At 55.9% G+C, this 24,393-nt stretch overlaps 4 protein-coding genes across 6 annotated transcripts in view; 3 read left to right on the top strand and 1 right to left on the bottom strand.

The window, feature by feature from the left end:
* The first annotated feature begins 2,568 nt into the window (after positions 1 to 2,568).
* NLRX1 (NLR family member X1) lies at positions 2,569 to 8,201 on the top strand. Of its 2 annotated transcripts, XM_042832040.1 has the most exons (10): positions 2,569 to 2,653; positions 3,011 to 3,081; positions 3,207 to 3,334; positions 3,474 to 3,534; positions 3,745 to 3,845; positions 4,004 to 4,620; positions 5,003 to 6,417; positions 7,138 to 7,224; positions 7,299 to 7,550; positions 7,673 to 8,201. In XM_042832040.1, the coding sequence occupies exons 3-10, from the start codon at positions 3,214 to 3,216 to the stop codon at positions 7,989 to 7,991; spliced, it is 2,973 nt and encodes a 990-aa protein (XP_042687974.1). In that variant the 5' UTR covers positions 2,569 to 2,653; positions 3,011 to 3,081; positions 3,207 to 3,213; the 3' UTR covers positions 7,992 to 8,201. The 2 variants fall into 2 exon arrangements, with proteins under 2 accessions (XP_042687974.1, XP_042687977.1); XM_042832043.1 differs by lacking the exon at positions 2,569 to 2,653 and having other exon boundaries at positions 2,878 to 3,334; positions 3,748 to 3,845.
* On the top strand, positions 7,938 to 11,659 carry PDZD3 (PDZ domain containing 3). 2 transcript variants are annotated; one of them, XM_042832047.1, is made up of 10 exons: positions 7,938 to 8,081; positions 8,834 to 8,861; positions 9,120 to 9,184; positions 9,340 to 9,551; positions 9,679 to 9,865; positions 9,951 to 10,087; positions 10,173 to 10,377; positions 10,485 to 10,681; positions 10,816 to 10,986; positions 11,114 to 11,659. In XM_042832047.1, the coding sequence occupies exons 1-10, from the start codon at positions 8,039 to 8,041 to the stop codon at positions 11,153 to 11,155; spliced, it is 1,287 nt and encodes a 428-aa protein (XP_042687981.1). In that variant the 5' UTR covers positions 7,938 to 8,038; the 3' UTR covers positions 11,156 to 11,659. The 2 variants fall into 2 exon arrangements, with proteins under 2 accessions (XP_042687981.1, XP_042687982.1); XM_042832048.1 differs by lacking the exon at positions 7,938 to 8,081 and adding an exon at positions 8,301 to 8,450.
* A 102-nt stretch (positions 11,660 to 11,761) lies between these two features.
* CCDC153 (coiled-coil domain containing 153) lies at positions 11,762 to 14,048 on the bottom strand. The gene is made up of 6 exons (XM_042832049.1): positions 13,982 to 14,048; positions 13,344 to 13,412; positions 13,026 to 13,145; positions 12,394 to 12,486; positions 11,984 to 12,114; positions 11,762 to 11,909 (listed from the first exon to the last, which is right to left on the bottom strand). The coding sequence occupies exons 1-6, from the start codon at positions 14,046 to 14,048 to the stop codon at positions 11,781 to 11,783; spliced, it is 609 nt and encodes a 202-aa protein (XP_042687983.1). The 3' UTR covers positions 11,762 to 11,780.
* Positions 14,049 to 16,622: 2,574 nt separating this feature from the next.
* The window catches only part of CBL (Cbl proto-oncogene), a 34,230-nt gene continuing 26,459 nt past the window's right edge, over positions 16,623 to 24,393 (top strand). The window contains exons 1-2 of the mRNA XM_042832035.1: positions 16,623 to 16,806; positions 21,393 to 21,640. Coding sequence (XP_042687969.1) covers positions 16,660 to 16,806; positions 21,393 to 21,640 — 395 coding nt within the window. The 5' untranslated portion in view covers positions 16,623 to 16,659. The remainder of the gene's footprint in view (positions 16,807 to 21,392; positions 21,641 to 24,393) is intronic.

The raw sequence follows: 24,393 nt of genomic DNA, 5'->3' as shown, positions 1-24,393 counted from the left end.
TTCTTCTTTTTATTTCTTTTTCCTCCTTTTTAATTTTGAATTTAATTTTGAAACCCCGCTGCTTTCAGTCCGCAAGGAGAGGAATGGGAGCAGCGGGCAGAGGACTCGGGGCTCTCCTGAGCTGCTGCTCAGTGCCATCCTCAGGGCTGGCCTCTGCTACCTGGGGACACAGCAGTGTCTGTGGGAGTGGGACAGTGCTCTCAGACCTCAGGGGGTGTCACGTTCAGTCTTTGGGATCTGAGCCAAGAAGATAAAAGCGATCGATACAAAGAGAAGCGACCGTCCCATCAAACCCAGCGTGGAGAACTGTGCTGTCAGTGGAGCTCTGCTGGCCTCTTGTTCCCTTTCCCCAGCACAACCACGCAGGATGGGAATGACCCTCCCTCAGCAACACCCGTGTGCTGCCTGCAGGGAGGAGATGAAGGCTGTGGGCACCCACCCACTGCAGCAGGACTGGTGGGTAAGAGCATGGACAAGTGGGTCCCAGTGGTGCCGGAGCTGGAAGGCAGGTGAGATCTGGCAGCAGTTGGTTTGCATTGAGCCGCCCTGATGCTGGGTCTGGTACCAGGAGAAAGCGTCTTTTGGTGGTTCCTCCCAAGCTCTGCACCCCTCAGGGCATTTTAGCACCTTGTTGGCTTTTCAAAGGAGTGGAGCTGGTGGGGACAGCATGCTGGCACTGCTGTCATGGGGCTGCATGGGTGCTACCGGAGCCCACTGCCTGCTGGTGAGCATGGACCCAGCAGGGGATTGGACTGCAGAGAGAAGGACAGGTTGCAGCAATATCCTCTGAACTCTTCTTCACTTTTCCTGGTTTGCTCTGCACTGCAGGGGCTGGCTGGAGGGCAGAGATGGAGGTACTGCTGCAGCGGGGCTGGGTTTCCCCTGCATGGATGTGAAGAGCTCGTGCATAAAGGCTCTGGAAGCAGGACGTGCCCTGATGCTCTTCCAGTGCTGAGCATTGGGGTTTCCCCAGGGGATCTCGGCTGACTTACTGACAAAATTCCCCTCTGCTCCCAGATCCACCTTCCCTATCCCTGCGCTGTGCTGGGCAGGGGATGGGAACACTGCTGCCACCTCCAGCCAGGGAGACACGGGGAGCAGGCCCCACATCTGCTGTGCCACCAGGGAATGGCAGAGCTGCTGGCTGTCCCCCATCTCCATCTCATCAGTCTGTGGGGCTGTTGGGCTACTTCAGTGCCCCACTTCTGCTGCTCTTGCATTGCAGCGTGAGGTCAAGGGAGATCCGTGCCGATTTTTGCCCTGTCCAGGATGTGTGCAGTGAGGATGCACTTTATTGGAGCGGGGGAGTGGAACTCTGGGTGCTTCTGGCTGCAGGCACCCCTCCAGGGAACGCGTCTGGATAATCACGAGGAGTGTGACGGAGGAGAGCAGGCTTCTTCCCCTCCACCTCCTCTCCCTTCCCGCCCTATCCCTTCCCATGCAATGCACTTTGAGTGCATTAGGATGAGGTTTGAGCTGTGGCTTGCAGCTCTCTGAGGGCAGCAGCTGAACCTCAGCCCATCTTGAACCGATTCAGGCCCAAAGGCTCAGCTGGGGTGGGTGCTGCTGGCGTAGGTGTGCTGTGAACACCAGCATGCTGCCAGGCACACAGGGACTCGGCCTCTCCCCTCCACGCATGTCTGGGTCACCTTTGTCACATTCACAAGTGAAGCAAAAGCATCCTCGCCCTGTGTGCAGGGGTTTTTGGAAGGGACAGCAGGGCAGCACAGGGGGTAAAGATCTGCCTGCAGGGTCTCACCCACCCCAAGCAGGCAATAAAGCAGTGTTTCATTCTCGCTGTGTGTGGACACCATCCATCCTGTCCTGCTGGGGGTCTCCTGCCGCCTCCCTGCCGCCATGTGCTGTGTGTGGTTGTGCTGTGCTGGGGTGTGCACGTGTGGTCGGGGTGAGCCGTTACCAAAATAACATGCAGACGGCAGCTCAGAGCACGACGGAGATTGCTCACGGGGCTGCGGCTCTGCGGTGCGAGGGCTTTGCCAGCGGTGGGACCTGCTGCCTTGCAATGGGGATGCATCGCTGCCCTGCAGAGGTGTGGCCAGGCCTATGGGAGGGACCTGGGCTGTTTGGGGAGCAGCGCTGTCTGCAGGTGAGTGCCCTGTGTGTGGGGAGGGGGGGTTCCTGGCTTGTGAGCAGCACTCATGGTGGCCGGAGGGTTGCCATACAGGTGGAGGGGTCGCAACTCGTACCGGCGTTTCCGAGCTGCCAGCTGTACTTGGTGGATTTCACACATCAATAAAACTTATATTTATAGCGCACCCTTCGCTTCCTCCCGAGTGGGCGCGGGGTCCGCGTGTGTCGGGATGCTGGGATGGCTGCGTGCTGCTGGGTGCCGGGATGCAGAGGGATGCGCCACGCTGCGAGCACGGGCTGTTCTCCCCCGGCAGCAGCCCAGCTTTCGGCACCACCTCCCGCTGTTACAAAAGCAGCTCTGCCCTCGGGCCCGTGGATACGTGGCTGGACGCACGGGTGCGGCGCTGCTCCCGGCCGTGCCGTGCCGGTGCTGCAGGAAGTCACCGCCGCCTCGTAGCCCTTCCCGACTCAGGGAAGCGAAACGGGGCCGCGCTGCCCCAACCGGAACCCCGGGGAAGGCGGCGGAAGGTGGCGGCGGAGCAGAGGGAGGGCTGGGAGCCGGGTAAGGCGAGGATGGCAGAAAGCAGCGCGGTGCGAGCCCAGCTCGGCCTCTGCTTGGCTCATCGTTTCCTGCGCGTTTCCTGGAGTTTTCTCACCCCCTTCCCCACCCCCCCCCCCCCCCCCCCCCCCCCCCCGTCCCTCAGTTTCCCTTCAAGCCGGGCGTGCAGCGCATGAGTCGGCGGCGGTTCGGCCCCGTCCTGCAGTGGGAGGTTGGGAGGGCAGCGCGTCCTCCGGTCGCCCTCGGGATCCTCCCGAGCTGCTCAGCCCCTCGTCTGCAGCTGCAGGAGGACGGGGGGGAGCTGGGCTTGGCGCTGTTTCGCTATAAAGCTTTTAAAAAGTCGAGCTCCTTCCTCTCCAGCGCTTTTTCTCTCCGGGATGCGGTGCTAATAGCTGAATCCAGGCTGATGACTTTTGGCTGTGCACCAGGAGGTAACGTTCCTCTGCCCCTCGTGCCCCCAGTGAGTTCTGTGGATTTTGGGGGGCAGGTAGGCTCACCCTACAGGTGAGGACATCCTCAGCGCCCTGCTCCTTCTCAGCTGTCCCCTCTCTTTCAGGCAGAAGATGTCCTGGGCCATGCAGTACCACGGCTGGCTGCCCTGGGGCAGCTGGACACGGCTGTGTGGGTCCCAGCCCGGGCACAGGGCAGCACGGTGTGTGTACCTCTGTGCTGCTTCGGGGCCAGGTGAGCTGTGACCCCAAACGCACCCTGTTCCTGGGGTTGAGGTGTCCCTGATGGAAGTCCATCCTCAGCTCTACAGTCTGTGTGTCACCTCTGCGGGGTGCTGAGCCATGATCAGTGCAGGAATGCTTCATCCCCACAGGTGCTGCAGGCAGCTGCTTCCACAGGAAGATCCTCCACATGGGTGGCATCTCTGTCCCCAGGTACGGTGGGATGCGGGTGGCTGAGCTGCTGCCTCGGGACCACTGGGGCTCTGTAGGCAGAGATGCTGCTTTGCCTGCACTAGCAAACCACACGGAGCCAACTCCCTGCCACTCTGAATTCAGCCCTTACCTGGCACTGCCTCGTGGTGTCCCACCCTGCCCTCCAGGCTGCTGGCCCCTGCCCACCTCCTGATGCTTTCTTTCCTCTAGCAGGAGCTGTGTTCGGTACAAGGGAAGGTCTCAGGAGAACCGAGCCCAGCGCAGCTCCTCCCACCATGGCCTGGACCATCTCAGGAACGTGGCCTCATCTGGTAAGCTTGCCACCTTGTGCTGAGGAGGATGGAGTGTCCTGCACAGCTGCTGCCCACGGCAGTGCAGGGTTCTGCCTCCTGCCTGTGCTTTCCCAAGAGTTTCCCAAACTCCTGGCAGCAAGAAGACATTGTATTGCTAAACACCTTTTTCCTCCCAGATGCTATTAAGAAACACCAGAAGAGCCTGTCTGCGTGGTTCAGCAACCAGCCCAACGAAGAGAGGCAGTTTGGCCCTTCCTTCTCACTAGATGCCGTCCACGTGGACCCAGTGATCCGGGAGAGCTCCCTGGAGCAGATCCTGAAGCCCTCACCTGACCTGACCATCCAGCACCAGCTCCAGCAGCCCTGCAGGCAGGTCATCAGCCTCCAGAATCTCTTTGACGTGGATGCCTGTGGGCGACAGGTGAAGAACGTGGTGCTGTACGGCACCGTGGGCACAGGGAAGAGCACCCTCATCAAAAAGATGGTGGTGGACTGGTGCCACGGTCTCCTACCCCGCTTTGAGCTGGTCATTCCCTTCTCCTGTGAGGACCTGTCCTACAGTCACGTCCCCATCTCCCTGAGACGCCTCATCATCAAGAAGTACCAGCACCTCCGGGACGTGGTGCCGCTCCTGGGCTCTTCCAACCTCAAGGTGCTTTTCATCCTCAATGGGCTGGAGCGCCTCAACTTGGATTTCCGACTGGCTGGCACCGAGCTGTGCTGTGATGCCAATGAGCCTCTGCCTCCCTCTGCTATCGTGGTAAACCTGCTGCGGAAATACCTCCTGCCAGAGGTCAGTGGCTGCTGGGGTATTGCAGATTAAAGCCTTGTGCTAGTTTTTGTAGCCCAGCTTGGCTGCTAGTCAACTTGTAGCTTCTACCCCTGGCAGAACTCTCCATGTTGGTTTGTTGCTGGGGAATATTTGGGAGGCCTGGTAAGGCAAAGAAGGTAGTACCTGAGAATCAGTCTGTGGGGTTGTTGCCTTCCAAGCTCAGCTTATGTCTAGAAAGGGATGTGGAAAGCTCCTCTGTCCCCTTTGGGCCAGGTTTAAACCTTTGGACAGCAGCTTCTCAGACCCCAACTCCTGGGTGCTCCTGGATACGAGTTGTAGGATTGGGATCCTGCTGAGGTTAGATCAAAGGCACCTCCAAACTCACCCAGCCCTCTGCTTCCAGGCCAGCATCATCGTCACGACGCGCCCATCTGCGGTGCACCGGATCCCTGGTAAGTACGTGGGCCGCTATGCAGAGATCTGTGGCTTCTCAGACACCAACCTGCAGAAGCTGTACTTCCAACTGCGCCTCAGCCAGCCTGGCTGTGACGGGGAGAACGACGTGGCCAGCCGCTCTGGCGAGCAGGAGAACTTGGTGGAGATGCTGTCGAGGAACCTGGAGCGCCAAAACCAAATCGCCGCCGCCTGCTTCCTGCCCTCTTACTGCTGGCTGGTGTGCACCACGCTGCACTTCCTCTACTTCACCAGGACGGTGCCTCCCAGCCAGACCCTGAGTGGCATCTACACCAGCTTCCTGCGGCTCAACTTCAGCGGGGAGGTGCTGGATAGCACTGACCCCACCAAAATCTCCATGATGAAATACGTGGCCAAGACTGTGGGCAAGCTGGCCCACGAAGGGGTGATGTCCCGCAAAACCAGCTTCACAGAGGAGGACCTGCGGCAGTGCTTTGAGGTGGAGATGAAGACCGAAAGTGAGCTCAACCAGCTGGAGGTCTTCCGCAGTGATGTCTTCCGCTTCTTCCTCACGCCGTGCGTGCAGCCGGGCAAGGAGCACACCTTCGTCTTCACCATCCCTGCAATGCAGGAGTACCTGGCGGCCCTGTACGTGGTGCTGGGCGAGAAGAAGACCCTGGTGCAGAAAGTGGGCAAGGAGGTGTCAGAGATCATCGGGAAGGTGAGCGAAGATGCCGCTGTGGTGCTGAGCATCATCTCCAAAGTTCTTCCCCTGCGCTTCCTGCCGGTGCTCTTCAACCTGCTCAAAATGTTCCCTCGCTTCTTCTCGCGGCTGAGCGGGAAGGGCCGGGACACCATCGCCCGCACCATGGCAGAGGAGCTGTTCAAAGAGGAGGATTACTACAATGACGACGTCTTGGATCAAATCAATTCCAGCATCTTGGGTGTGGAGGGTCCCATGCGGCACCCTGATGAGGCCGCCGACGATGAAGTCTTTGAGCTCTTCCCCATCTTCATGGGTGGGATCCTGTCCCGCCGGAACCGCGCCATCCTGGAGCAGCTGGGCTGCTCCATCAAGAACCTGGCGGCCTTTGAGATCGCCAAGGCAATGAAGAAGACTGTCATCAGGAACAGCCGCAAAGGGCTGCCCCCCTCCGAGCTCATGGACTACCTCTTCTTCCTGCACGAGTTCCAGAATGAACCCTTCACAGCTGAGGCCATCCGCTCCCTCCGGACCGTCAACCTCTCCTCTGTCAAGATGACTCCTCTCAAGTGCTCCGTTCTGGCTTCTGTCATGGGCAGCACAAGCCACGAGGTGGAGGAGCTGAATCTGACCTCCTGCAACCTTGACACCGGCAGCTTGAGGACTCTTTTCCCCGTCCTGCTGCGGTGCAAGTTTCTCCAGTGAGTACTGCCTGCTGCTGCCCCCGGGCGCTGCGCCCATGCAAGGAGCCACGTTGAAGGCAGGCCATGCCTTTGTTTACATTCAGAGCGTATCACGGGGAGGGACTACAGCTTCCGACATGCGACATGCGGTGCTCCACCAGCAGCTCTGCTCAGGCACTGCACGCTGGGACTTGTAGTCGCACCGCCCCCTCCGTAGGGCAGCGGTCTGCGCCTGGCACAGCAGGCTGGAATGCGGATCCCTGCCCTTGCTCAGCACCCGGAGCCGCATAGCATCGCTTCGTGGCTCGCTCGGGGCAGGAGATACGCAGCCCAGATTGTCTTGGTCCGATTTGTAGACCTGCAGTCTGCTCATTGCCCAGGGGGTGGCGAGCCGTGCTCGGCAGAGATGGACGCAGCTTTGCGGCTGGGCTGTGCGGTGCTTCCTTCCTGCGGATGCTCTGGAGGGCTCAGTGGGGTCCTGCTCCCTCCTGAGACCCTCAGCCCCCCCCGGCGGCACCCGGATCCCCCTCCTCTCCCTCACTTTTGCTGGTGCTGGCTCTGCTGGCTGATGCTACCCGTTCACTGGGGTGGCTGCTGTGAGCTTGCTTGTGGAGAGGGAGCCTTGGGTTGACCTTGTATGGGGAACCTGGGTAGGACGGTGGTGGGATGGATGGGGTGAACGGCCCCACGGCTGATGCTTCGGTCCTGCCACCATCCCTTTCCTTTGCTCTGCACCAGTCTGCAGCTCAACAGCCTGGGCCCTGATGACTGCAAGGAGATCCGCGACCTGCTCCTGCACGACAAGTGTGCAGTGAGCAACCTGCGGTGAGTACTGCCCCATCCTCACCCCAAACCCCGCTGCACGCTGCAGGCAGCACCCTGAGCTCACATCCCTGCAGGCTGGGGAACAACCCCATAGGCGAGCAGGGGGCGCAGTACCTGGCCGAGGCGCTGGCAGGCAACCGCTCACTGACCCACCTGTCTCTGCTGCACACTGCGCTGGGAGACCGTGGTGTGGAGCTGATCGCCCAGCACCTGGCTGAGAACCAGCAGCTCCAGGAGCTCAACCTGGGCTACAACTCCCTGACGGACACGGCTGCCCTGCGTGTGGTGGAGGTGGCCAAAAAGCACGCGACGCTGGACAAAGTGCAGTGAGTTCGACCCATCCCTTTCCTTCACCCTCGCAGGGGACGCTGTGAGCCAGCATCCCTCCCTGCAGCAGAAAGCCCCACATCCCTCCTCCCAGCCCTCAGCATCTCCTTTTACCCCATAGTTTATATTTCAACGACATCAGTGAGGACGGCAAGAAGGCACTCGACAGCCTGCGCATGGACCGGGACGGCGTCAGGGCACTGGTCTTCCTCACGGCAGGCACTGACGTCTCTGATTACTGGTCCAGCATCCTGAACGTGGTGCACAAGAATCTGCCTTTCTGGGACCGCGAAAGGGTTTGTCAGCACCTGACCATCATCCTGCAGGACCTGGAAAGCAGCCGGAGGCAGACGGCCAACCCCTGGAGGAAAGCCAAGTTCCTACGGGTGGAGAGTGAGGTGAAGAAGATGCTGGGGAAGCTCCAGCATGGGACCCTTTGAGCTGCTGGAGTGCGCAGCGCCTCACCAGCACCCTTATCACAGAGGAGATGCCCAGCGGTTGGGTGCTGCCGAAGCTGTTGAAGGTGCTGGGTATGTGGGGCCAGGCTGAAATATGGCACAAAGCCCAGGTGTGAAAGGGACTTGTCTGCTGGGCTTGGACTGAAGTTCGCTTGTGAAACCCTTGGTAGCATTAAAGTGCACCGCTTTGTTTCCTGGTGTCCGTCTTCCCCACCGTGGGACACCCAGGGGCTGCTCCTGAGCCCCAGGTGCTGGTTGAGTTCCCAGCACTGCTGGGTGAGGGCTGGCACTGCCAGGGCTGGGAGGGCAGGGGAAACTCAGAGCTGTTTAACCATTAAACATGGGGCGTCTTGGAGAAGGCGGGGACGCCGTGCTTCCCTGCCACTTCACCCTGTACCTTGCTCCCTCTCGAATTCGCTGCAGCCATGAAGCAAACGGAAGGTATGTGCTGGGGCTGCAGGGCTTCATCCCACAGAGACCCTTCCTCGTGTGCATGTCTCCAGGCTCTGCTTCTTCATGGGTCAAAACAGTGTCAGAGCCACAGAAAGCTGTGGGTACCTGGGAAAATGCCGATGGGCTGAAGGGGGGCATTGGCAGGAATCCCTTCTCCAAGGGTTTGGTGCAGTTGGAGGGTTTTTGAGGGAGGTGTGCAGGGGAATGCTGCTTTTTCTGTCTCTGGGGCCCTGGTTACTTTCCTCACCTCCACCCGAAAGTCCTGAGGGGCTGTGCAGACCCTGCAGGCCATGTGAACAGATGAGCCCTGAGCACCCAACTCTGCTCCCAGCTTGCTACCCTCTGCGCTGACCTCTCCTCTCCCTCTGCAGGGCTCGAGGGCGACAAAGCATCCATCATGTAAGTGCTGTGCTCCCCCCCGGCCCTACAGCTGGGCAGTGCAGGGGTGGTGTGGGCTATGGCTGTCGGTCCCAGGAATGTTTTTCACAAGAGAGTTATAGGGGCAATCCCAAAGTGACATCCCTCCGTGGTTTCCCCTAGGGAAGAGGAGGCACTGCAGCTGTGGCCCCAGCAGGAATGGGGCTCCTGTGGGGGGGGCAGGGGAACATGATGAGGCTGCTGCTCTAATGTGGCCTCTCCTACCCTTTATCATTGCAGAAAATTTGAATTTAACCCCAAAGATGGGATTGACAACCCCGCCTTGTCACTGGCTGAGGACATGGGTAAATATGTGGGTTTCCCCCATCAGCGTGGGGTCAGGCAGCTCTGGTCACCTGTGGGCATTGCAGGGAGGTGAATGCCTACAATAGAGGAACAGGGAGACCATGGCCCTGTTAGCATCTCTGCTGTCCTGTTCATGGGCCGTGTCCCCACGCAGATGGCGAGGCCATGGGGGAACCCCGCTTCTACTTGCTGAGCAAGGGCAGCACAGAGACCTTCGGCTTCTGCCTGCACAAGGAGCTGGGCTGCCGGGGCCACGTCATCCGGCAGGTCGAGCTGGGGGGGCTGGCCCAGCGCCGGGGGCTGCAGGATGGGGATCGGCTCCTCCAGGTCAACGGCCTCTTTGTGGACCACATGGAGCACCACCGGGTAAGCCACGAGCATCCTGGCAATGTGGGAACACCTGGGTACCCCCAGCTGGGCACAGAGGGAGTGCAGGATGCCGGCCTCACTGGAGGAGAACCGTGCTCGGGGTCTGCAGCCTGGTCCCTTGCAGGTGGTGCAGAAGATCAAGGCCAGCGGGAACCAGGTCCTGCTGGCAGTGCTGGATGGCGACTCCTACGAAGCAGCCAAAGCGTTGGGCAGAGATCTGTCCCAAATGCTGCCTGCTGACATCCGCCCGCGCCTTTGCCACATCACACGGGACAAAAGCGGTTTTGGTTTCAGCGTGTCGGGGCCAGAAGGTAGGGAAGCAGCTGGCACTGGCAGCTTGCAGCATCACCCCACTTGGAGCGTCGCCCCGCATGCTGCAGCCTGCTCCTCTTGTAGGCGTCAAGGGCACGTTCCAGCTGTCAGTGCGGCAGGACGGGCCGGCGGAGAGAGCTGGAGTGCCATCAGGCTCTTGGCTCCTGGAGCTGAATGGGCACAGCGTCAGGAGCTGCTCGCACACCCAGCTGGCCCGAAAGGTGTGTGTGTATGTGTGTGAGCTCTGGTGCTGGGCACTGGGCTGGGGCTGGTCGTGGTGCTGAGCATCATGCGTGTTTCCTCCAGCTGAAGCAAAGCGGCAGCAAGGTGACACTGCTGGTGGCATCCGGCCCGGTGGAGGAGTTTTACCGCCTGCGGGGGCTGCAGGTGACAGCTGCCCTGGCAGACGCCTCCTGGCTGCCCTTCAAGGCTCGGGAGCTGCACATGGTGAAAGGGGACGCTGGCTACGGGTTCTTGCTCAAGGAGGATGACTATGGCTCGGGGGCTGTAGGTAAGGGAGCTGATTAAGGGAGCTGATCCCACCCGCGCTCAGGGGCAGCAGTGCTGGGATGCCCACTGAATGCCTTGGTGAGCATCCCTCCTCCCTCATCCCTGCAGGCCAGTTCCTATGGGACATAGACGTGGGGCTGCCGGCTGAGCAGGCAGGGATGAAGGAAGGGGACCGGGTCCTGGCTGTGAATGGTGAGAGCATCGAGGGCTTGGACCACCAGGAGACGGTGCTGAGGATCCGTGCCCACAAGGAGCAGGTGACACTGCTGGTCATCGACCCTGCCAGCGATGCGTTCTACCGCTCGGTACGTGCTGCGGAACGCACGGCCTGCAAGGTGGATTCCTCATCCCCAGACCTGCATAGTGAGGTCCTCTCCAAGACCTCCAGCTTGCCAAGGAGCTCCAGGGGTTGCATGGCTCAACCGTGATGCTCTTGCAGATAGGGCTGTCCCCTCTGCTGTTCCTCGATGACGGTGACCCTGCCTTGGGCTCCTGCACATCCTCCCTGCCCTCTCCCAGCGACTTCCCTGGGCTCTGTCACATCGATGTGGGACCAAAGGGACCTGGCTCCTGGCTGATGACTGCTGCCAACAGCATAACCATCACACAGGTAAAAAAATTTCACTGCGCTGCCCTGAGTCTGGCATTCTCCTACCCTGTGCCCTCTGTGCTGAACTCCTGGCACCACGGGGCTGGTGGCAGTGTGCTGCCTACCTGTCCCTGCTGTGTCCCTGCAGAGCCCATGCAGAGAGCAGAGGCGGCTGCGCCATGCATTCTAGCAGCCTGGAGCACCCTGCTTCCAGCCAGGATCCCATGCAGCACTGCTGATATACCCAGAGAACACAATGATTGTCATTATGAACAGCACTGCATCTGTGTTCCTGGGGTAGAACTTCCAGCATCACACCTACCAGAGACTCGTTTCTACTGGCCAAGGTTGGCCTCAAGCTTTTATTGACTGTAGCAGTAATCTGAAGACACTCCCACACCTCCAGGGATATCTGGGGACATAATGCTCAGCTCCAGGCTCTGGATTGCTCCCAGGAGAGCCAAGGCACTGCCCTCCGTGCCATGACCCAGGGGGCTGGACTTTGGGCTAAGGGGAAAAGGGTGCTGAAGGAACCCCCCAGCTCTCATCTGGGCTCAGGTCTGCCCTGCATGGACTCGTGCTCCCTCGTGCTCCTCCTCTACGAACTGCTGGGTGGTACCTGCCCTCATCACAGCACTGTTCCCATGTCGCTGCTTTGGAGAGTGATTAAAGGACAAATCCACGCTGCCGTTCACGTGAGTGGTGTGCTGGGGGTCTGTCATCCAGCAGCATATCCCAGGGACAGACAGAACCCCGGGGCAGCTGTGCTGATAGAGGCTGAGAGCCTGACCTCTTCTGTGGGGGGTCCCTGAGTGCTACATCTCCAGGGGGTTGAGGCCGAACTCCTGCAGGTGCTGCTTGTGCTCCAGGCAGATGGTTGTGCCCTCCTCCTCCCAGTGCTGCCTGGCCTCTGCCATCTTGGCCAGCACAAGGTCCAGGCTGTCCTAGTTGGGGGAGAGGGTGGTGAGGAGGGGGGACTGTGCTGAAGGGAGCCACCCGCAGCCGCGTCCCTGCTCACGTGGAAGATCTTCTCATACTCCCTCTGCATGATGTCCATTCTGCCCTGCAGCTGGGCGATGGTCCTGTCCCTCTCTGCAAGTGCTTTGGTGGCAGCCTGCTGGGTGTGCTGGGTTTCCTGCAGCCTGGTGGCTGTGGGGTGTTGTGGACAAAGGCAAGGGACACTGTGTGGGCATGGAGGGTGCAGCACAGCCCCCACCCCAGGGTTTGGGATGCGGTGGGAGCACAGCATCCCCTTTGCTTTCAGTATACCAAGCTCAGGGATGCGCTGGGACCAAGCTTTGCCTTCAGCTGCTGCTTGGCAGACAGCACAAGGTGAATATCTCCTGTTTCCCCTTGCTCCCCCAAATGAATGCTTTCCTGCCCTGGAGTGAACAAACCCACTCCCATCCCACACAGGCAAGGCCATACCCAGCTGTTCCTGCAGGCTTTTCACTTTTGCCTCCAGGCGCTGGCTGTGTGCTGCTGTCTGCTTCTGCAGCTCCTGGTATTGCCGGGTCATTTCTGGGAACCAAGGAGAGGAGAAAGGGACAAGTGGTGACAATAGGAGAGACAAGCAGGCAATCCCTGTGCTAGGAGCCCAGAACCTGTGGCCAGGGTTTCTCTTGCAGGCTGTGCACCTGGAGTGGCCATGCCCCCTCTCCTTGTCCTGCTGGGCTGTGGTACGGGCAGGAGGGAGCCCTGGGGAGGGGGGTGGAAAGTTAGTTCAACCTCTGCTGAGCGTGGGAGAGTGAAATTGAGCACGGAGTTTTGCATGTGGCAAAGACCGCAAACCTCTGGCTGAGGTTTTACCTCTGTTAAAACCATCTCCTTCTCAAACGCTGAAGGAAGCGGTGAGGCAGTGACTTCTGCAGGCTGTGGTCTGGTGTAAGGACAGCAGTTGGGGTGCAGCGAGTGCACAGCCTCAGCATGCCAATGGCATGGGTGCTTTGGGGCTGAGCAGAACAGGATGTTGGGAGAGGTGGGGTGAGCTTGGCTGGCATCCCTGGCTGGCATTGAGATGTGGGATTCCTGCACCTGCCCCTTCCCACCCCGTCCATTACCTTCGTGCATGTCTCTCTTGTCATCCTGCGCCCGTTCCAGTGCCTGCTCCAGCTCCCACAGCCTCCGCCGGAGCCCTTCAGTGTCAGCCCTCATCTGCCAGGCCACATCCCTCCAGTGAGCTGCGAGACAGAGGGCTGCTGTGGGGGCAGCGTGCTGCTGGGGTGACCCACTGGGATCCAGCCCTTGGAGCACACTGGAGCCTGTGGCTGTATTCAAACCATAGGGCGAGATGCCTTGCCCAGCCCTTTGGTCCAACACTGCATCTTTCCTAGCTTTTCCTTGCTTGCAAGCATGCCCCTGGCTCCTCCCCATCTTACCTGGGTGCTCTTGCAGCCTGTCAGCCTCCAGCGCTGCTCTCCTGGATGTGGCTGCAGCTTGGCTTTCTGCTGCCAGAGGGGAGGAAGAAGGGACGGAGTCAGAATTAGCTGGTTGGTGGGGCTTGGCCCAGGGATACTGGGAGCTGTCAGATGGCCTGGGGGCAGCCTGCCTGGAGATGTTCAACCCAGGCTGGGACATGCCTCCAGCTGAAACACTAATGCCAGGGCTGTATCTGTGCAAAGGATCAGGATGTAGCCAGTTTTACTTGAAGCAGCTTCCCTGGAGAGGTGCATGTGAGGTTGGGATTGAAAGCTGAGATTTCATAGTGAAGATTGGGAAGTAACTGGGGACCTTAGCACACAGAGGTTCGGGGATCCTTCCAAACCCCTACCTGTGTTCCTCCAGTACACACCTCCAGTTGGAGCTCTGTAGGAGGAGCTGGGGCCTGGAGGAGCCACTGTGTTTGACCCCCCACCCAGGTCCCACTGAGCTGCAGGGTGCGGTAGGATGCAGGATGCTTGAGCAGAGCCCAGACCCCGCTGCCTCCTGTTTCTAATCAGGCACACAGGGAGGTATCAGGGGACGGAGAAGAGGGGCACGTCCCAGCTGGCGTTAGTCTGCAAGTCCCCAGACTCACCTGCTGCATTTCCCTTTTTGTGTTGCTTCGCTCCTTTTTTCCTCTTCCCTTTGCCCTTTGGAGGCATCCTTCTGGCAAAGCTGGGAGCACAGAGCTCAATCCCTCAGGACACAGCAGCTGCCTCCGAGCCAAGCTGTTGTTGTAGCAACTGTGTGCACAGCGAGGGCAGGTTGCCTGGCCCCGCAGCCGCCTCCGCTTTGCAGCAGCTGAGCATTTCTCTCCTGTGACACAGGCATGGGCCACACACACCCAGCACAGCAGTGCTGGAGTGGTCTAAAGCCAGCCCCACTGCCAGAACTCAGCTGGCTGGGTTTGGCTGCAGGACGTGGTTCCCACAAGTTTGGGTGGATTCTGTCCTATGTGAGTCCCAGAGCTGTGGTCCTGCAGCAGCCCTGCCACTGCAGGGATGGAGTGGGAAAGGTGATGCCCCCGGGTCACAGCTTGAGACAGGTCCAGCATCTCCCTCCCTTCCTGCCCTGCCTCTCCCCTCTGGCACACCCTCCTGCTTGCTCTCCTGCTTGCTGCAGTGATTTTTGCCCTGGGGACTGTGGCTGGATTTGGAGCCTCTTTATAAAACAGGACGGGGAGGAAGGGATGGGATTTCAAACAGTTATTTCTGCTCAGGATGTGATTCACCCAAAACACCTGGGAGCATATAGGTGAGATTTGCTCAGTGGAACCTAAACCTTGCTGTATGGGCAGGGCAGCAGGAGCAGTGAGCTGGCAGAGGCTCTGCATAGGAATAGAATCATAGAGTCATTAGTGTTGGAAAAGACCAGTAAGCTCATCAGATCTAACCATAAGCCCATCTCCACCGTGCGCACTGAACCATGTCCCCAAGTGCTGCATCTCCACCATTCTGGGACACCTCTAGGGATGGTGACCCCACCATTTCCCTGGGCAGCCTGTTCCAATGCCTGACCGCTCTTTCTGAGCATCATTTTTTTCTAAAATCCAACTTGAATGCCACAGCCCTTTCTGCAGGGAGGGGACAGCAACCTTTCCTTGAAGCCTTGCACATGAACACAGCCATGACTAGGGGTGAGGCATGCCCACAGCAGCAGCAGATGATCAGGAGTGCAATTGCTCCAGCACGCTCTCTGATCTCTTTGGATCGAGGCCATGGTGATTTTTCTCTTTGGCTCCACAAAGCCAGTGGAACCCTCCCCATCCCTTTCCCCAGGTACTTGTGGTATCCTGGAGCTGGCCAGGGCACCCTCCGGTGGTCAATCCGGCTTGACTATTAGCCAGAATCCATTAACATCTAATGGGAAAAGCCTCAGGAACACGGCCTCAATAAACGTTGACATATTTGAGGTCAATATAATCCTTAAGAAAATTTGCCCAGGTAATTAAAGCCAGACAAGGAGCTGCCTGTCCCAGAAATATATACTGAACTCTACGAAAGGCAGTAAAATCAAGACAGAGAGCTTTAGAACCGTTCGACACAGGGCTCCCAGCCGGTGCTGGGTGCTGCTTCACACCGCCCTGCTCATCCAGGGCCCTGCATCAAGCTGGTTGGCAGCCTGCAGGCCAGGGGTGTCAAAGCATTGCTGCAGTCTCTCTTCTCCTTGCAGCCCACGCCGTGATGCTGACGCAGATTTGCAGCAGCCCTGCTTGTCACAGAGGAAGCGTTCTGGCTGGAAAGGGAGCTGAAAAGAGGATCTGAAGGCGGCACGGAAACAGAACTGAGCTCACTTTCGGGCTCACGCTGTAATTTCCAAAGGCCTGCTGCTGTCAGCTGTGTCAAAATACAGACATGCACACGGCATGGCCTGCTTTCCTCTCCCTGCTCTCCCTGCTCCCACACTCTGGTGCAGTGCTGGCCCTGTTACGGAGGGAGATGCCACCATGCCACCAAACACCACCTTAGGATGCCTTAGGATGGCACCAGAGATCTGCTTCACTTTGGTTCTGCTTCCACGGAGGGAGCAGAGGCCATGGCCTTCTGTGCCCTGTGCCAGCAGCCTTCCCACTTATGGGCGCTGTGCTGCAGGCCTGGCCGGCACAAAGACACAAGCAATTATAAGGTGATGGTACAGCGGGTTCTGGGGGCACACAGACATGGGGAAGCTCTGTGCCGGAACAGGACAGCCCTGCTTCCCGCTTTCAACGCCTGTCAGTTCTTTATTTGGGGAAAAGGGAAGCTGGTTTTCAGAAAGGGGAAATCGTCTGTCGTGCAAGATCCGCAGAACAGTGCGGAACGGCCCGAGGGCAACGCGCCGCCAGCGGGACCCGTTCCCATGGCAACACCGCCCCACCCCGCCCGCACTAAACATGGCCGCCGCACCGCCCTCCTGCCGCTCTGCGCATGCTCCAAATGGACGAGGCGTGTCCTGCCGCTCGGCCCTCCGCTCGCCTCCTTCCTACTGGGCGCTGACGCCAGCCAATGGGCAGCGGCTCCTCCCCGGAGGGGGGGGCGGAGCGTGGCGCGCGGAGGGGACGGCCCGCCAATCAGCGCGCGGCGTGGCCGGGGCGGAGGGCGGAGCGGCGCTGGAGCCGGGCGCCCCCCGCCGCCGCCGCCGCCGCCACCGCCCGCGGCTCGCTCTGTCGCCGCCCGTCCGGCCCTGCCCGGCCCGGAGCTCCTCACGGCCGTCAGCCCCGCAGGGCCGCGGCCCGGTGCCGCTCAGGGTGGGGGCGGCTGTGGGCTCTCGGTCGGCCGCCCCCGCGCTGCCCTCATGTCGGCTCCGTTGAAGAAGGGCCCCGGCGGGCTGATCGGGCTGATGAAGGACGCCTTCCAGCCGCATCACCACCACCTCGGGCCGCATCAGCCCGGCGCCGTGGATAAAAAGATGGTGGAGAAGTGCTGGAAGCTGATGGATAAGGTGGGCCCGGGCAGGAGGTGGCACGGGGGGGACTCGAGGGGTGGGCCGGGCTCGGGGGGGGCTGTGGGACGCGATGGGGCGAGGCTGTACGGCGCTGTGCTGCTATGTGATGGGGTTGGGGCTGCACTGCTGGAACAGCACGAAATGCTGTGTAAAAGCCTTTGCAAAAATAGAATCGGATCTGACGATAAGCACCCAAACCTCGCGGTGTGGGAATGGACGGGGACTTCTCCCAATCCCAGGTTTCGGTGCTGGGGTCGGGCATTCCCCTCGTGTGGCCTTCGTGCCGGCAGGAAATGGCCATGGGCACAGCAGGGCGGCAGCCCCCGGCCTGGAGCTGTGGCCCTGTGTGCCGCTGGGAGAGATCCTGGTGAGCAGCACGTCGTGGGTTCTCGTGGTGTGTATAAGGTGGCCCAGTAAGCGAACATAGAATCATAGAACAGCCAGGGTTGAAAATGATCATCCAACTCCAACTCCTGCTGTGTGCAGGGTCACCAACCAGCAGCCCAGGCTGCCCAGAGCCACATCCAGCCTGGCCTTGAATGCCTCCAAGGATGGGGCATCCACAATCTCCTTGGGCAACCTGTTCCAGTGCATCACCAGTCTCTGGGTGAAAAACATAGGTATCGCGGTTGGGCAGGAAATAAAAACATCTGATGTGTTTTTCCCTGCGATGGTGATAATTCTTGTTGCTGTCGAGAGCTGAGGTTAGGCTTGGTGTGCTGCAGACTGCAGTGTGTGGTGGATTGTGCTGGATTCAAGGCAGGAGGACAGCCCTGAGGAGCAGCACAGCCTCGATGCAAAGATCCCAGCGGTCCCTGGAGAGTGTCACCCTCCCCCAGGAGCACAGTGTATCTCCCTCCCTCACCCTATTACCCCCTGGGTTTATGCATTTCACCTCTTTTCTCTCTTTTCCATTGCGTTGATGCACACAGTGACTGAATCTCCTGCAGTCGGTGCTGTGGAAGGCAGGGTAGATGACTTTCTTCAAGACTTATTAAATGGTGCTCGTGCCAGGAAATCACTTTGCGTTGGCTGGCTCCACAAAAGGCACGGTTTATGGTTGCACCCTGCTGGGTTTGTGATGAGCTTTGATCACCTTCTGCAGAGAGGGACTGGGATCCAATGTGAGGTCTTTTGAGAAGTGCCAGTGGCTGCCTCTGACGCACACTGAGGGCATAAGTATAAGGGCTAAGGTAGGAAGACTGGTTTGAAGATGAGCACAGAAATGTGATTCTGTTGGGAATAAATTCAACTTGCAGGCACAACTTGGAGGAATGCAAATCTTCCTCCTTGCTCCTGTGATATAGAGGTGAATGGCAGTCTGTGTTTGCCCTGATGAGGTGGGCTGCTCTAAGGAAAAGGCTGGCCTGCAGACACTTAGGTGTTTTGGATTGTTGCGGGCTGTTTCGGGTATGCATTCACTACAGGTCTGTGAGAGCCATTCTTGGCTATCCCCCATCTCCACCATGAAATCACCAACAGAAAAGCCAAGATAAAGGTACAGTTGTTTGCCCCAAGTCAAAGGAAATGCTAAAAGCACCAGCTTCCCAGTTTTGCTCCTAAGCGACACCTGAAAGCTCTGGCTCTAGGCTTAATTTTTTTGAGTCTTAGACAGCTTGTTGTGCAGTGTGATGGGAGCAGGAGGGAGATCTGACGTTGAAAAGCCTCTCTGATTTCAATTAGCTTTAGTTGTGTAAATGCACACTGAGAGTTGCAAATCTGTGTATGAAATTGCCAGGCCTTCATACAGTGGTTGTGGATCCAGTGGTGAGAAGGGGTGCGTGGGAGCTATTGAAAGTGGGTTAGTTTTCTGGGCCAATTAAATGAAGGTACAGGTGCAAATGAAGAAAAAACAACTTGTGTGCATGTTTAATAGATGATGTTTTCCTTGCAGAGATGTGTGCTGTACATACAGTGCGTTCATGGCCTGATTCCTCAGCCTGCATAATGAACAGGGGTTGTCAAAGCAATCGTGCATCTCTGCTTCTGGATGTGACTGATGAATTTCCTATGCAAGTTGATTCTTGTCCAAATACTTTCCCCGTAATGTTCTCCATAAGCTGCCTGATGTATTCCTGCCTTTCAGATTCTTTAACTTGAAGTTCTAATCGTTGCCCTGATTGCACTCTTAACACAGCACAGCCCTCTGCGTCGCTGTCGTGGCCGTGCAGAAGGATGCACACCTGCACTCAACTGGGTGATATCTGTGCATTTATCTCTGAAATATCAGCGCCCTTCTGAGGATGGGTATGTTGTCAGGCATCTTGTGAGCCTGCACAAACAGCACAGTAAGCAGTGCAGTCACTTCCTTGCAGCATCTCGAACCTGGTGTATAGATTGGTTCAAGTGGGAGGAACTGCTTTTCATTTGTTTTTATCACGCTTGCTCATCTTATCACTGTCTTCAGCAAATAAAGCAGTGCTCTGTGTAAGAAAACATACAGTGTGTTGGCTGGTGAAATCAGCTCTTGGTTTTTTACATGAACAGCTGTAATTGGGAATGGCTTCTTCCAGATGTGGAGGGGCAGCAGCTGATGCAGACCACCTGGATGCACTTCAGGGATTGCTGTTGTGGTCTTGAAGCAAGGTTTAAGGGGTGCAGTATGGTGCAGTGAAACCTGGCAGAGGAAGATGAGCTTAGAGGTAACTCAGAGCAGCGTGCTGATGTTACTTCTGAAGCTGATACTGAGAAATGCCTCTGTAGGTCACCTTCCTTGCGAGTAGCAGAGCCGGGTACAAACACAGCAGGAGATAAGAAGAGTCTGAGTAGCTTTTCTTGTACTGCTGTCTCAAGGTGAGATGTCATTTCAACAGAATTTGCTCTTAAGGAAAGAGTCGTAGCGTTTCTGAGCAGTGCTGGAGAGCTGTGCCATGGAGCAGTGGTTCCAGGGGCTGGGCAGCTCTGCAGTGCATCCCCAGCCCACGGCACAGAGCAGAGGTGTCTGTGCTGGAGCCTTTCTGCCATCAGGCAACAGGTCGGTGGCCCTAGCAGATGGGCTGGCTCCAGCTTCCTTGTGGATAGGACATGGGATGGCAAAATGGAGAGCACAGTGAAGTGAGAGGGATGTTTTGTGGGGCATCCTGTGGGAACTGTGCTTTGCAGGACTTCTGCATGGACGTGTTGGAATCGCCGCTGAAGTTGGTGCAGTACTGACTCACAGGGTCTGCTTCTGTGGCTGGGTGTTTTCCAACTGTTCTCTATTATAGATGACTGAGAGAAGGGCATACTCAGACCTGTGTGCCTATTTAATGTGGCTTCCTCATAAGAACTGCTTTTGTTAAGTTTTTAAGCCACTGTGTAAGAAAACAGTCTCTATGGAGGAAGCGATTTTGCTGCCTGGGGAGCATATTTAGAATCTGCCCATGCTCTGCAGTGAAGCTGGTTTTATCCAGGGGACAAATGCGTTGACTCAATTTGTTGATGTGGTTCGTTGTAGTGTTCACAGGCTCCAAGGAAGCAGCAACTGAAGCATCCAAATCAATTGGCTAAGTCAGCTGCGTGACCACCCGTCGCTGGTTGAGGATTCCTAACACACACAGGGGCCATTTTGGTGCTTTAATTTCCATCTCCTCTCAGGGAAGGTTTTCTAGGCAAGCAGTTCTCTAAATGTCAGTCGGATTTTTCTGTTTGTTTGTTAATATACAGGGTGCCCATCTCTTCAGTGACACAGTCCTTCTCAGTCAGCTCGCATTGGAGGCTCTGCTGTAAGTCAGCTGGCAGTGGAGATGGCTCTTAACCCTTCAGGGTTCCTTTTTACAGCCCTCAATGGCAAAGTGAAACACTAAAGCTTTGCTTCAGCCTGAATTTATTTGTTCTACAGCAGTGCTGAGGTGCTTAAGGGAAGCAGGGAACCAGCAGATCGCTCAGGAAGCTTTCTAGGTGATCTTTAAGGTCCCTTCCAACTTGAGCCATTGTGATTTCCCAAGGCTTTGTGGAGGTGTTGTCTGCATGAGGACCCCTGTATGTGGCATCGTGCACGTGGCTGTCATTAATAGACCTCATTAGTGTGCATTGGTATTAGGCTGTCAGATAACTTGCACTTTAGCAAAGAGCTTTAAATAGCTTTATTTTGTGCTGCTTTTCTGCTCGCATCTGATGGAAGAGGCTGAAGCTGGAAGTGGTTATCTAGCAGGGCAGGAGTAAGGCTGTGCGAGCTGCTTTCTCAGTTCTCCAAGCTCTGAAACTGGGCTCAAAACAGTGGAACAGAATAGCAGTTTTGGTTCTTCTTACAACTGACAGCACACCGGTAATTTTTCCAATTGCCATTTTGCCATTCTTTCTCCCTTCCCTTCTCTCATTCTAGACAGCAGATAACGTTGGCAGCAGTAGGTGGCAGAGAGCCTTCTTTTATTCTCCCCCATCACAAACTTATTATCATGAGACATTGGTATATACAGTGAAAACCTGTAGTAAGTTCAGCTTGCATCCTGCTGTGCTTTGGTCTCTAGGCTTGCCCAGTGGCTGGGCTCCCTGTCTGAACAGAAGAAATGTGGTTTGTAAGTAACACGGGATGGTCTGCAAGTGACTGATGGCTTGCTTGCTAGTTTTAAGTTCTAAAAATGACTGTTGTTGATGATCCACAGGTGGTACGCCTGTGCCAGAACCCAAAGCTGGCCCTGAAGAACAGCCCACCCTACATCCTGGACCTGCTGCCCGACACCTACCAGCACCTCCGGACCATCCTGTCACGTTACGAGGGGAAGATGGAGACCTTGGGAGAAAACGAGTACTTCCGTGTGTTCATGGAGAACCTGATGAAGAAAACCAAGCAGACCATCAGCCTCTTCAAGGAGGGGAAAGAGCGGATGTACGAGGAGAACTCTCAGCCTAGGTAACGGGGGGAAAAATGCATTCCAATATTCGTGATCCTAATGTGCTTTAGTGAAGTGATGTCTGCTGGGTGACGTGTCTGTACATGAGAACAGACTGATGAAATTTAAGGCTAAGTGTAGAGTTTCAAGCAAAATACACTTGGTTCTAGTGAAATCAGAGTGCAGGGTGTGTGTTCAGAGCCTGCGTGGCCCTCGTTGTGCAGTTCGGGTTCATTCGGTGCGTGTGAGCAATAAAGCGTGCTGTGAAAAGGTCTTATTCCCTTTGTAAAGGATGATAAGATTCAGAATAACCTTTCTGGCAGTTTTAGGAAACAGAAGAATGTTTTGTGTTCTGTAGCAAAGCAGTTATCTTTAGGCTTTGTCTGGATCCTGAGGAGCGCTGTGCTGTACTTGAAAGGCTGCATCTTCATTTGGCTTTAAGGGGAGCTAGGGTGACTTAAGGGAAGAATACAGCTTTGGGAAACATTGATCTTATGCATTTGTCCAACTGCTGGCAGCAAGATGTAATGGGCGGAGGCATACAAAGCGTGCACTTGCCATTTAAAAGTCATTTCAGCTTTTTGCAGCAGGCACTGAATTAAGAAACAGTGGAAAAAAAAAAAAGTGAAACAACCCAGTAGCTGAACGTAATTGCTCTGGGGAGAATATGTGGTTAACGCCCTGGCAGCTACTTGCTTGAATTACTTTGGGGTGAAGAAAAAAGAGAAGTGCTGGCACATGTTTCTGGTATATATTGAGCTCTCTGTAGCATATTCTATAATGCTGAACTCCAGCAAGTCTGTTGGAGTGGCTGCAGAAGCTGCTGATCATGCTGTTTGATTTCTCATTGCCAGTGATGAAGAATGAATTAAGAAACAAAGATCTCTTTTAGAGTTGCTCTTTAGCATTGCTTTATCAGAGGAGACTTGCAGTTACCTTGCTGGAGACGGGGCTTGAGAGTGTGAATATGGCATCTTCATGTGGTCTGATTGTCTCCCTTAGAAGAAGTTTAGTTTTCTGTCTAAACCCACAGCAACTGAGCTCTGAGTCTCCTGCTTATTTGATGGGGTTGTTCTTTGACGTGGTGACAGATGGATGACCATTGGAGATGGTGACTTTACAGTGCAACAGGTTCCTCCTGAAATATCTAAAGTAGAAGTTATTGCTTGTGTTTTGTATGTTGCTGCCACGTAATACAGGTGATATTGTTTTCTAGAACGTTCACAGTTGCCTCCAGAAACACCTGAGGGTATGTGAAACCCTTCAGGGTTTATCTGATGCTTGTTCTGGTTAGCTGTGCGTGCGTCGTGATCCGCCTGTCGTCAGTGTGGAACATCTGATGAGCAAATGGAGGATAGCCGTGTCAATAGTAGGTTCAACCTCTCCCTTCCTGCCCCTTGGTATTTCAGAGGGAAGCAGAGAAATGTTTTTGCAGAGTGAAGCATCCCAGAAAAGCTCCTCGTTCCATCTGCACTCAAACAAATTGGTAAAAGGAGCAGGAGGATCCGAATGAATGAACTGGAAGAGGATTCAGGAGAGGTGACAGGAGTCTCTGGTGATTTGCTAATTGTGCCATTCATAAATAAACAATTTACCAGAGAAGCAACTGCAGTGAGACTTACAGACCTAAGAGTGAAAGCAGAATCGCATCCCAGCTGGTGTTGTGGCATCTCCTGCTTCGTGCTCAGCCCAGGAAGCAGCAGTTACTGTTTTGGCACAGAGGGCAAAATACACTTATCCTGGGGCTGGTAACAGGAGTGGTAACCTTCTCAATTCTCTAATTTGTTGTAGAGAAGAAAGAGGGCGTGCATGTAAACCATGTACAAGTTCAAGAGATAGCTCTGCCCAAAGAATGCTGCTGCTAGTTCAGCTATAGGGAATCTGCTAATTGCTGCACTTCCAGCATCAGCCTTTGGGAAGCTGATAACTGAATGCTGTTCATTTGTTTCTTCTTCAATTGACTTAAAAGAAACGTTGCCATCGATGCACCTTTTGATTTAGAAGGTAAGATGTTCTTACCTTGTTAGGAGTTGAAGACAAAAATGGTGTGGTTTTTTTTTTTCTGGTTTTGTTTTTTTTTTTTATGTCTGTAAGCATGAATGAGTTCAAATATCCAAAGCGTGGGAGAAACTTTCTGGAAGCTTGTCAGCATCCTGCAGAGCAAACAAATATAACTCGAATCTGGTATTCATTGCAAGCACACTCGTGGCAGTGCGTGTGTGCATATGTATGTATATATAAAGAATCTGTCTTGATCTTATGTAAGCTAATGTTTGTCTACAGTGTTTTGAAAACATGCCTTTAGAAATCTAATTTGGTCTACTGAATAATCACTTTTTCTTGACTTTTTCTGGCTTTTTTTTTTTTTTTTTTCCTGTTGTCCTTGAAGCTTCTTTCTTCCTGCCTTCCAGATTTAGCATTCGGTTTGTTTCCTGTTGTGTAGCCGTTGTTTTCCTCCCCCCAGAATCTCTTGATGTAAAGCAAATGCACTGTTGTGACATTTGCATAAGTAGCGTGCAAACCTTGCAGGTGTTTGCTGCTAGCAAACGTGTCAGCCATTAGAAATGCCCAAAGTGTCTGAGGCTGTGGGAGCAGATTTGTCCTCAGACTTGGGCATCAAAGCAACCAAAGCTGTTTTTCTTATTTCTAAATCCCTTTGTGCCTTTGCTCATACTTTTCACAGACTCTTCTGCACTGGGCTGAGGCAGAACCGGGGCAGAGCTGCAAGGACCATCATGTTTTGTGGCTGCCCGTGCTGCATTACACACCTCTC

The sequence above is a fragment of the Centrocercus urophasianus genome, unplaced genomic scaffold (assembly GCF_019232065.1).
Source record: "Centrocercus urophasianus isolate 14NV4802_14NV808 unplaced genomic scaffold, USGS_Curo_1.0 seq_37, whole genome shotgun sequence".
Classification (NCBI taxonomy): domain Eukaryota; kingdom Metazoa; phylum Chordata; class Aves; order Galliformes; family Phasianidae; genus Centrocercus; species Centrocercus urophasianus.
Note: the sequence above shows the minus strand (reverse complement) of the source record. Positions and strands in the feature narration are given on the sequence as shown.